Source organism: Silurus aristotelis, assembly GCF_946808225.1.
Source record: "Silurus aristotelis genome assembly, chromosome: 5".
Lineage (NCBI taxonomy): Eukaryota > Metazoa > Chordata > Actinopteri > Siluriformes > Siluridae > Silurus > Silurus aristotelis.
This window is the reverse complement of record NC_139578.1, coordinates 8,365,676-8,377,889: the sequence shown is the minus strand read 5'-3', so window position 1 is coordinate 8,377,889 and position 12,214 is coordinate 8,365,676. Positions and strand designations below refer to the sequence as shown.

The 12,214-nt window shown below is 39.7% G+C and overlaps 1 protein-coding gene across 3 annotated transcripts in view; it reads right to left on the bottom strand.

The window, feature by feature from the left end:
* The window catches only part of LOC310726343 (immunoglobulin lambda-1 light chain-like), a 103,069-nt gene extending 91,199 nt beyond the window's left edge, over positions 1–11,870 (bottom strand). The window contains exons 1-2 of one of the 3 annotated variants that reach the window (XM_083541830.1): positions 11,560–11,870; positions 11,123–11,446 (exon numbers count right to left, since the gene is read on the bottom strand). In XM_083541830.1, coding sequence (XP_083397956.1) covers positions 11,123–11,446; positions 11,560–11,602 — 367 coding nt within the window. In that variant the 5' untranslated portion in view covers positions 11,603–11,870. Of the gene's footprint in view, positions 1–9,511; positions 9,583–11,122; positions 11,447–11,559 lie in introns of those variants that run through there. The other 2 variants (XM_083541838.1, XM_083541823.1) reach the window with 2 other exon arrangements.
* Positions 11,871–12,214: the final 344 nt, after the last annotated feature.

Sequence of the window (12,214 nt, the reverse complement as noted above, 5' to 3'; positions counted from 1 at the left end):
CACGATCTTCAGGCCCTCAGGCGGCACTGCATTTAAAACAGTCATGATTCTGTGGAAATCACTGCATGGGCTCATTAACACCTCCAGAAATCACTGTCTGTGAACAGAGTTTGGCATGTCATCCACAAATGGAGGTTAAATCTATATCATTCAAAGAAAAAGGCATGCGTGAACATATTAGGATATTTTAGTTACACAACGCATAGATTTTCAATGTGCACTCCCGGGTTGGCAGCTATTTTGTCTCTTTTCTCACGCTACCAGATATGTAAGGACTTTGAGAACACATACTCTTTGCCAGATTAACTCACGTCCTTGGATTTATCTCACCATTCTGCATGTTCTGCTTCCTGTTTCCTACCTCTGTTCCCTGATCAGCGCTGTTTTCCCTGTTCCTCGTTAGGACTCTGGACTGTGTTCTTGGTTTGTGGTTCTTGAATTTTTTATCTGTGCCTGCCCTGCTTTGCTTTGCTTGCCGGTTTCTGTGAGTTAAGGACTTAATTTTCGGACTGTGTTCAGTTCTGTCCTCTACTGCCCTGTTTGCTGGTTTTGGATTTATAGATTGTTTTTGGACTGTATTTTATTTTGGATCTGTTGGGAACTGATTACTCTCTCCTGTAAGCTGCATTTGTTAAAGACTGCTTACACCATACCCCTGTCTGTGTTCTCACAATTTACCCGCTGGGTGGCGTTTTGTGGGTTTTTCCCTCAGAATGGCGACACAAACTTAAAGTACTGTCTTTATTGATTGTACAGATAAAAACAATACATCATTTAAATCTGTAAAATGTCTATAATTTTATATATATAAAAGCTTCCTGACTTGACTTAAAAGGTGCATTTTCTCCGGTATCACCTTATTAACTGTCCGTGTGGAAACATAGCAAAGGCTCTAAATGATGTCCACACGTCTCTGCACTGATATAGCCTTTATATTTAATCACTGTACATATGCTTCCATATATATCAAATGCTGTACATATGATACATGTTTAACGCCTCCAAGCTGCCAGTTTTGGGCACCTGAGCAAGCACTTAACTCACTACTGCTCATTTTGTAAGTGAGATCATTAAGAGTCGCTCGGGATAAACACTTCCAACAGGAAGTGGCTATATCTCGCATCTTTGTCTCTCTATTTTCTCTATCTAATTGTCTTTGTGTCTCTTTTAGTAAATGTCTTTGTCTCACTGTATATGTCTCTCTCTCTTGCTGTCTCCCTATTTGTTTCTCACTCTTTCTAAAGCTGTGTCTGTGTCTCTTTGTCTTTTTCTCTGTCTTTCCTGCTTATTTACATGTCTAACAAAGTTTTGGAGTAATGCCATTAGTGATCTATGATGAAAGACTTCCCAGGTTCAATTCTTACCTCTAGTTTTATATTGAACATTATAAGAAGGTTTTAAAAACAGAACAATAAAAGGTCATTAAAATCGGTTGCTGGCAAATCATGGTATATCAGTGGTGCAGGTGTTGGAGATGTGGTTCTTGTACCTGAGTCACTTCTCATAGAGTTCGAATTACTGAGTGATTGTACAGGAAGGAGAAGTTTTGAATCTCTACCATCATGATCTAAGAGAAAACACTGGTCTCCTAACTATAGAAAAGCCAAGAGTCCAATAAGCAAGGGCTTGTTTGACACCCCTGTAGTAGTGTAGTGGTTAGTGATACGGTCTCTGCTATCTGACTCACTCAGTTCGATTCCTACTGCTTAGCTTTCCTTTAAATTGTTTAAAAAGTTTTAATAAAGAACTATAAAAGGTTCTAAAAATAAGGTTCTTGCAGGAGATCCTGTGGCTCAATTGGAAGAGCTTTGCCTCTGGGTTGAGAGGTTGCTGGTTCAACCCCCGGCCAGAGCTCAAAGTTAAGCGTGTGGAAGGTTCCAGTGGCCGTAGTAACTAAGGTGTAAGGAACGGCTGTGTGGAAGGTTGGATGCGGATCGTTCGGAGGGCGTATCCTGAAACAGGGGGGCAATATTCGGGCATCTGCCCCCCCAGCGTCTGAGAAGCTAAAAACATGGGGTTATGAAGCAAAAATGTCCAAAAAAGTATCGACTTAGTTTTGCATTTATAGGGAAAATTTCTGCCAAAAACCTATCAGCCTTAACCCACTAAGCCATCAGAAAAAAACTTGATTGGAAGCTTGATTAGAGCAGGTCTATCATTCTTTTCATACCAGCAACACAAGAATTTAACAGTAAAGAAAGATGTAGAAAGCAAATACAGATGTAAGTAGCACAAGTTGAACCAACATTGTAAATAACATGAATAAAGCAGGATTCCAACCATGAGCCCCAGCACCAACGAGATACCAACCCTAACCCGTTGAACCATTGGTGAGGACAGGCTGGAAAGCTTATTTAGAGCAGGTCTATTTTTCTTTTCAACCCATTAAAATCACTAAAGAAAGATGTAGGAAGTGAATCCTGATCGTGACTGGCAGGCAGAAAGCAAGATTCAAACCCTGAACCCCACCAAAAGCAAGACACCTGATTTAACCCACTGAACCATCAGGGAAGACAGGCCAGGAAGTATGTTTAGAGCAGGTCTATCTATCTCTAAACCATCAACACAAGAATATAAAGCTAAAGAAAGATTTAGGAAGCAGGAACATAACCTATATCGCAACTAGCAGGCAGAAAGCAGGATTCAAACCCTGATCCTCACCATCAGCGAGGCACCAGCCTTAACCCACTGAACCATGGAAGAGATCAGACTGGAAAGCATGTTTAGATGAGGCACAAGCCTTAAACCACTGAGCGACCACTGCTGAAAAGCATGTGTGCTTTTTGGAGGGTTCATACTTTGTTTCATGCCAGCACAGTAAGAAAGAAGGCATGTAGGACTGGCTTTGAAACCTTATCACCAGCCTGGATTATATTAAGGACCGAGTTTGAGAGTTTGATTCCTGGTCGAGATGCAACCGCATCACTCCACTGCCCTCCCTCTCATTCACACACATGTACTCTGTCTTACTCCTACTGACTCTCATTCCCCTTCTCTCCAACGCATATCTCCACCTCTCCAGGCTCTTCTCAACCTGCTCCCTACTCTTACCACAAATGACAATATCATCCGCAAACATCATAGTCCAGGGAGACTGCTGTCTGACCTCGTCCGTCAACCTGTCCATCACCACTGCAAACAGGAAAGGGCTCAGGGCCGATCCTTGATGCAGTCCAACCTTCACCCTGAACCAGTCTGTCGTACCTACTGCACACTTTACTGCCGTCACACTGTCCTCATACATGTCCTGCACCACCCTCACATACTTCTCTGACACACCTGACTTCCTCATACAATACCACAACTCCTCTCTTGGCACTCTGTCGTACGCTTTCTCTAAATCCACAAATACACAATGCAATTCCTTCTGTCCTTCTCTATACTTCTCCATCAACATCCTCAAAGCAAATAAGGCATCTGTGGTGCTCTTCCTCGGCATGAAACCATACTGTTGCTCACAGATTGTCACCTCTTCTCTCAGCCTGGCTTCCACTACTCTTTCCCAAACCATGGTGTGACTGATCAACTTAATTTCCCTGTAGTTACTGCAAGACTGCACATCTCCTTTATGCTTGAAGATCGGTACCAGCAGACTTCTTCTCCATTCCTCAGGCATCTTCTCACCTTCCAAAATCCTGTTAAACAACCTGGTCAAAAACTCCACTGCCATCTCTCCTAAACATCTCCACGCTTCTACCGGAATGTCATCTGGTCCAACCGACTTTCCACTCTTCATCCTCTTAATCGCTGCTCTCACTTCCTTCTTACTAATCCTATCTACATCCTGCTTCACCAACTCCACATCGTCCAACCTTCTCTCTATCTGATTTTCCTTATTCATCAGCTGCTCAAAATACTCCCTCCATCTTCTCAACACACTCTCCTCACTAGTCAAGACATTTCCCTCTCCATCCTTTATTGCTCTAACTTGCAGTACATCCTTCCCAGCTCGGTCCCTCTGCCTGGCCAATCGGTATAAATCCTTTTCTCCTTTCTTAGTGTCCAACCTCTCATACAGCTCCTCATATGCCTTTTCCTTGGCTTTCGCCACATCCCTCTTTACCTGCTGCCGCATCTCCTTGTACTCCTGCCTACTTTTCTCATCACTCTGTCTATCCCACTTCTGTTTTGCCAACCTCTTTCTCCTTATGCTCTCCTGCACTTCCTCATTCCACCACCACGTCTCCTTGTCTTGCTTTCTATTTCCAGATGTCACACCAAGTACTTTTCTAGCTGCCTCCCTCATCACTCCTGCAGTAGTTGCCCAATCATCCAACACCTCTTCAACACCACGAGCCTCTGTCTGACCTCTTCCCTGAACCTCACACTACACTCTTCCTCCTTAAGTTTCCACCATCTTATTTTTCTTTCAGTCCTCACTCTCCTCCTCTTCTTCTTTGCCTCCAAAACCATCCTACAGACCACCATCCGATGCTGTCTAGCTACACTGTCCCCTGCCAACACCTTACAGTCTCCAATCTCCTTCAGGTTGTGCACCTTCCTCCACTCTTATACGTCACCCTATGATCCTCCTTCTTCTTAAAATAAGTGTTCACCACTGCCATTTCCATCCTTTTAGCAAAATCTACCACCATTTGCCCTTCCACATTCCTCTCCTTAAAACCATACCTACCCATCACCTCCTCACCTTCTCTGTTCCCTTCATCTACATGCCCATTAAAGTCTGCCCCAATCACCAATCGTTCTTTCCTAGGTACACCATCTACCACTTCATCTAATTCACTCCAGAATTTTACCTTCTCCTCCATCTCACAGCCAACTTGGGGAGCATAGGCACTGATGATATTTATCATCATTCCTTCAACTTCCACCTTCACGATCATCACCCTAACAGAAACTCTCTTCACCTCCACTACACTCTTATTGTACTCTTCCTTCATAATCACCCCTATACCATTTCTCTTCCCATCCACACCATGATAAAACAGTTTAAACCCACCTCCAATGTTCCTGGCCTTACTCCCTTTCCACTTGGTCTCCTGAACACACAACAGATCTACCTTTCTCCTCTCCATCATATCAGCTACCTCTTTCCCTTTACCCGTCATAGTACCAACATTTAAAGTACCAACCCGAACCTCCACTTTCCTACACTGCTCATTTCCCTGCCGTCTCCGTAGACGTCTTCCTCCTCTCCTCCTCCTCCTTCGGCCAACAGTAGCCCAAATTCCACCGGTACCCTGTCGGCTACCGATACCTGTGGCGGTCGTTGTTAACCCGGGCCTCGACCGATCCGGTATGAAATTCTCATTTGTGATCCGCATATTTGATTTGGCACATGTTTTACGCTGGATGCCCTTCCTAACGCAACCCTTCCCATTTACCCGGGCTTGGGACCGGCACTAAGAGTGCACTGGCTTGTGCATCCATAATGGCTGGGTTATTTCTGAGTCTCAAATCAAACACCAAAATCCGCCATGATTCTCACAATTTACCCTCTGGGTGGCGTTTTGTGGGGTTTTCCCTCATAATGGCGACACAAACTTAAATTACTGTCTTTAATTATCGTACAGATAAAAACAATACATCATTTAAATCTGTAAAATGTCTAAAATTTATATATATATATAAAAGCTTCCTGACTTGACTTGAAGAGGTGCATTTTCTCTGGTATCACCTCATTAACTGTCCGTGTGGAAACATAGCAAAGGCTCTAAATGATGTCCACACGTCTCTGCACTGATATAGCCTTTATATTTAATCACTATACATATGCTTACATATATATCACATGCTGTAAATATGATACATGTTTAACACCTCCAAGCTGCCAGTTTTGGGCACCTGAGCAAGCCCTTAACTCACTACTGCTCATTTAGTAAATGAGATTATTAAGAGTCACTTGGGATAAACACTTCCAACAATCTTTGTCTCTGTGTTTCTTTTAGTAAATGCCTCTGTCTCACTGTATATGTCTCTCTCTTGCTGTCTCTCTATTTGTTTTTCACTCTTTCTAAAGCTGTGTCTGTGTCTCTTTGTCTTTGTCTCTGTCTTTCCTGCTTATTTACATGTCTAACAAAGTTTTGAGTTTTGAAGTAATGCCATTAGCGATCTATGATGAAAGACTTCCCTGGTTCGATTCTTACCTTTAATTTCATATTGAACATTATAAGAAGTTTTTAAAAACAGAACATTGAAAGGTCATTAAAATTGGTTGCTGGCAAATCATGATATATCAGTGGTGCAGGTGTTGGAGATGTGGTTCTTGTACCTGAGTCACTTCTCATAGACGTCGAGTTACTGAGAGAATGAACAGGAAAGAGAAATTTTGACCCTCTTTGGTCTCTTGTTTGCCACCCCTGTGATAGTGTAGTGGTTAGTGATGCGGTCTCTGCTATCTGACTCACCCGGTTCGATTCCTACCGCTTAGCTTGTGGCTCAATTGGAAGAGCTACGCCTCTGGGTTGAGAGGTTGCTGGTTCAAACCCCGGCCAGGGCTCAAAGTTAAGCGTGTGGAAGGTTCCAGTGGCCGTAGTAAGGAAGGTGTCAGGAACGGCTGTGTGGAAGGTTGGATGCGGATGGGTTCGGAGGGCGTATCCTTAAACCGGGGGGCAATATCCGGGCATCTACCCCCCCAGCGTCTGAGAAGCTGAAAACATGGGGTTATGAAGCAAAAACGTCCAAAAAAGTATCGACTTAGTTTTGCATATATAGGGAAAATTTCTGCCAAAAACCTAGCAACCCTTTTTTTTGAGGCTGGGAAGCAGCAGGTCTTCACAGACTTTGTTCACAGTCAATCACTCCATTGCTCACCACAGAGTACTTTCCACACAGCTTACCCAGTACAGGGAGAAGCCAGATTCGAACCAGCAACCTCTGAGCTCAGAGGTAAGGCTTTTACCACAAAGCCATTAAGTCCCACAACACACCTTCTTTTTTTTGGGGGTTTATCCTTCGTTCATGCTTCAAAACAAGAAATTCAGACCAGACAGAAACACAGAAAGCATGATTCAAACTCTGAACCCCACCAACAGCGAAATACCAGTCTTAAACCACTGAACCATCGTGAAGGACCGGCTGCGGCGATTGTTTAGAGCAGGTCTATCTTTTCTTTTAAACCATCGACACAAGAATATAATGCTAAAGACAGACATAGGAAGCTAAGCCGTATCGTGACTAGCAGGGACAAAGCAGGATTCTAACCCTGACCACCAACATTAGCAAAGTATTAGCCTTAACCCACTAAGCCATCAGAAAAAAACAGGATGGGACGCTTGATTAGAGCAGGTCTATCATTCTTTTCAAACCATCAACACAAGAATTTAACGGTAAAGAAAGATGTAGGAAGCGAATACAGATGTAAGCAGCACAAGTTGGACCAACATTGTAAATAACAGGAAGAAAGCAGGATTCGAACCATGATCCTCACCACCAGCGAGATACCAAACTTAACCCGTTGAACCATTGGTGAGGACAGACTAGGAAGCTTATTTAGAGCAGGTCTATCTTTCTTTTCAACCCATTAAAAACAAAAATATATCGCTAAAGAAAGATGTGGGAAGTGAATCCTGATCGTGACTGGCAGACAGAAAGCAGGATGTGAACCCTGAACCCCACCATAAGCAAGAAAACTGATTTAAGCCACTGAACCATCAGGGAAGACAGGCTACGAAGGCTGTTAAGAGCAGGTCTATCTGCCTTAAAACATCAACACAAGAATATAAAGCTAAAGAAAGATTTAGGAAGCAGGAACATAACCTACATCACAACTAGCAGGATTCAAACCCAGCTCCTCACCATCAACAAGGCACCAGCCCTAACCCACTGAACCATGGAAGAGATCAGACTGGGAAGCATGTTTAGATGAGGCACAAGCCTTAAACCACTGAGCGACCGCTGCTGAAAAGCATGTGTGCTTTTTGGAGGGTTCATTGTTTCATGCCAGCGCAGTAAGAAAGAAGGCATGTAGGACTGGCTTTAAAACCTTATCACCAGCGTGGACTATATTAAGGACCATGTTCAGGCACAAGCCTTAACCCACTGAGCTACCACTGAAGTGCTTTTTTTGGTGGAGTTATCTTTCATTAAAGACCAGGAAATCAAGAAATTAATCCCACAGAAATGAAATGTTTTCAGAATGGACAAGCATCAGAAGTTTTATTTACCAACACAGCAACCAGCTCGACCAGGAATCAAACTCTCAAACTCATCCTTGTGGGGATACTGACATTAACCCACTAGGCTATCACATCTATCTATCTATGTATCTAGTTGTATAGTAGAGTTGAATTAAATATTGAATACAACCTCATTGTGAAGACTTTCAGTTTGAACTTCAATGCATTTAGACACAAATCACCTGAACCATGTACAACAATGTTCATATGTGGTCCTTCCTTTTTAAAAGAATAAAAGTAATTGTGCTACATATATACTATTAGGATGTACTGATTCTGCCATGTAAATATTGATTGTAGAACCAAAGGTACGACTACGGTTCTTGAGGAACCTTCTACTGCGTACTCCGTCAGCTATATATGGTTGAAATGACAATAAAAGCTTCTTGACTTGACTTGACTTGACTTTACTTTACTTTACTTGATCAAAAGAAGGATGCAGTGTTTTTGTTTAAGTGTACTGAGCTACTGTAACCCATTCATATAGGACTGCAGGTCAGGTCTAAGTGATAAAAGGCATGATCACTACCATTAATAACACATAGAACCGTGATCTGTTATACCAGCACAAGGTTATCTATTCACAATAAAAAGTCAGTTCTATTATTATAGATGCACATTTCTTAAAAACATTAAACCTAAAAGGTAGTTTAAGTGGGAATATTTCTTCTATTTGATGACACACAATTTTAAATAGTTATCAGTGTTTTAGTTGATTTACTATAGTTGTAAGATTCCTGCAGAGTTTTACGTGTTTGTGTGTGTGTGTGTGTGTGTGTGTGTGTGTGTGTGTGTGTGTGTGTGTGTGTCTGTGTGTGTGTGTGTGTCTGTGTGTGTGTGTGTGTGTGTGTGTGTGTGTGTGTGTGTGTGTGCGTGTTTTTTTTTACATTTTTATACTCCCCTACATTGCTTGTTGTGGGTGTGTACTATCAGGGTTTTTGCACCCACTGTTAATATTTACTGTCACTGTGCATCACTGCTCTCCCAGCTGGCACAGTAATAAACCCCTGAGTGGCTTTTCTTCAATTTTGTGATTTTCAGGTCATAATTATCCAACTCTATTCTCACATCAAATTCCTTTTCAGAAAAGTTATTATCATGAACAGGTCTGCTATCTTTTTTGACATACAGGATCCTTATGAAAGCTTCATCTGCTTTCTTTTGGTACCAGTGGACATAATTAGTTCTTAATCCATTCACATTGCAGCTGATATATACACTTTTGCCCTCTTCTTTTGTCATGGAGAGTTCTTTTTGCTCCAGTGACACTCCCCGAACAGCTTCTGTAAAAAAAGAAAAACATCAATATGTAAAACAATTCTATTGTTTTTTCTTAATTTTTACATTTGATTGCTTTAAAAAAAAATACTTACCAGCAACCAGAGAGAAGAAAACAACATATATTGCTATAAACATTCTGATTTTGTTCTAAAATAAAATGTGCATATTTGCAACATGAGTCTTTTCTTTATAGAGTAATGATGTCATTTCCTGGGGTGGGGATTGTCCACCTTGGTAGCCACCATTAACTGGTGAGACTTTTTTTTTTTTTTTTTGTCTCTGTATAGTTTTATATTTATACATATTCACCAGCATTGATTTATTATTGAAAGGAAAACAATAAAGCAATAATGTAAGATATTTGAGATTAGTAGTAGTCCTGGAAACTTCCAAACCTTGTTTGCCCACTTCATTATTGCCTGAGATTTTGTGCCAATCTTAAAGTTAACAAGGTCAGGAAAAAATTGTAATCTCATTTTCAGGTGCCGTCCTGTTATTCCTTGTCACTGTCACTTTTTTCTTGCTCAATATGGATCTACAGTATATAATTAAATAAGATAACTATATTAAACCTAATTCTACATTTAGATTTCTGTATGTCGATACAGAAATAAGAAATTTTCTATAATTTTTTTTTATTAAAATTGAAGACATCAATAAATTGCAATGTTTAATATGTATTAAACAAATTGTTCATGAATAATGATTACTACTTCTAAAATATTGGAGACCACTTGGTGCAGCTGAGGTTGGCTGCACATGAACAGCCTAACCATGTTTTTGCACTAGTATTTATAATAAAAGCTAAAAAATCTTCTTAGGGCTGCCATTAACAGTTTTGGATTAATAATCTTAATAATCTTAAGAACAATGGAACTATAATGAATGGACATTCTGTGTCACCCAGATAACATCTTCGTGAGTTTTTTCTTGCTATAATCACCACTGGCTTGTTCATTAGCGACAAATGTATAGGGACTAATTAATGGCTCAAAAATGTATAGTTGCATCCTATTTATTTTGCTAAAGCTGTTTTGGGGCCATTGTAAAATAAAATGCTATGCAAATTAAATTGAATTAAATTGGAATGAAATCAAAAATGCTTAAAACACAGCAAACAATTTTGGAAACAATACAATTGAACTAAGAGTGAATGTCACTGTACTGTAAAATATAATAACAATTTTATTCTTTGCTTTTGGGTGTGCACCACAATCACATAAGTAATGTCTAAATAAAGCCATTTATCGAAAATAATTAATAAGTATATGGCTGTGTTTGTATGCTTTTACACATTATATATATATATATATATATATATATATATATATATATATATATATATATATATATATATATATATATATATATATATATATGTGTGTGTGTGTGTGTGTGTGTGTGTAATAATAATTTAATAGTTAATAAAATCTTCGAATTATGTACAATAATTGAACACTTGTACACTTGAACACTTGCTTTATAAATAAAATTATATTGATTGATTGATTGACTTGTTATAGTCAGGAGATCTTTCCTTTATATATTATTATATATTGATTATCACTTAGACTGTTCACTGCTTAGTCATGCTGTGTAGTTTATAGAAGTTTGGTGACAGTAGAAAGATGTAAGGTTTTGAGTAAATAGAGTAAAAAGTCTCCTGTAGGGTTTTTGTATACACTATGAATATCTACTGCCACTGTGGGAGCTTCTTTCCCAGCTGGCACAGTAATAAACCCCTGAGTGAATTTCTTTGATTGTTTCAATCTTCAGCTCATAATTATTTGACTGGGACTGAATCCTCACTTTAAAGTCTTTTGCTTCAGGGTGGCTATTATCAAGAACTGGTTGGCTTCCTTGTTTAACATATAGGATTCTTTTAAAAGCTTCACCGTCCTTCTTTTGATACCAGTGGACGTATTCAGTGGTTAAATCCTTGACTCTGCAGCTGAGATGCACAGTCTTGTCCTTCTCTTTTGTCATGGAGAGTTCGCTTTGCTCCAGTGTCACTTTCAGAACAGCTTCTGTAAATAGATTATAAACAGTCATTCAAGATATTTTGTTTTCTACTTCTTCTCTTTCTTCTATTTTTTTTCTCTTTATTATTTGTATTTTATTGCAGTGATCTGATACATACCTGTGACCAAAGAGAAAATAACAGCACATACGGCTAATAACATTTTAATATTTTTGTAAAATAATATATAAAACACGTTCAGCACTCTTTATTGCGTCTGCTTTACATTAATAAGTACTGAACAAGAGTTTTCATATATTAAGTCATGATGTCATTTCCTGGGGTGGAGATTGGGCCCTTTGTTAGCCAGCATTAACCCAGACTTATTATATTCGTTATTGTCTTATTTTAAGGAAAAGAAACAATACTAATAATAATATACGATATTATTTAGGTATTTATCAATTCATTTGACATCATTTCTTTAATCTTGTTAAATCTTGTTGATCTAATTGTTAACTGTGGTCCTCATTCAATGCGGTAATTAACCCAGTCACATTTTATTATAACAAATTAATTGTATAGACTCTGGTATCGTGCTGTCTTGTACTGCCACATTTGTAGACAGCGTACACAGACTGGTGTGCAAACAAGTTACAGCCACTCCTAAAATTTTAAAATTAACAGAGAAATTGTGTTTTAGACATTTAACACAAGGGGGTAGTAGTGTTTAGTGTATTTAAAGGATCACAACTTGGTTACAGAGCCCATACTAACCACATGCCCACAGTGGCTTTGCTGTACAATGGTGCTGTGTAGGTACAGCACGATATTT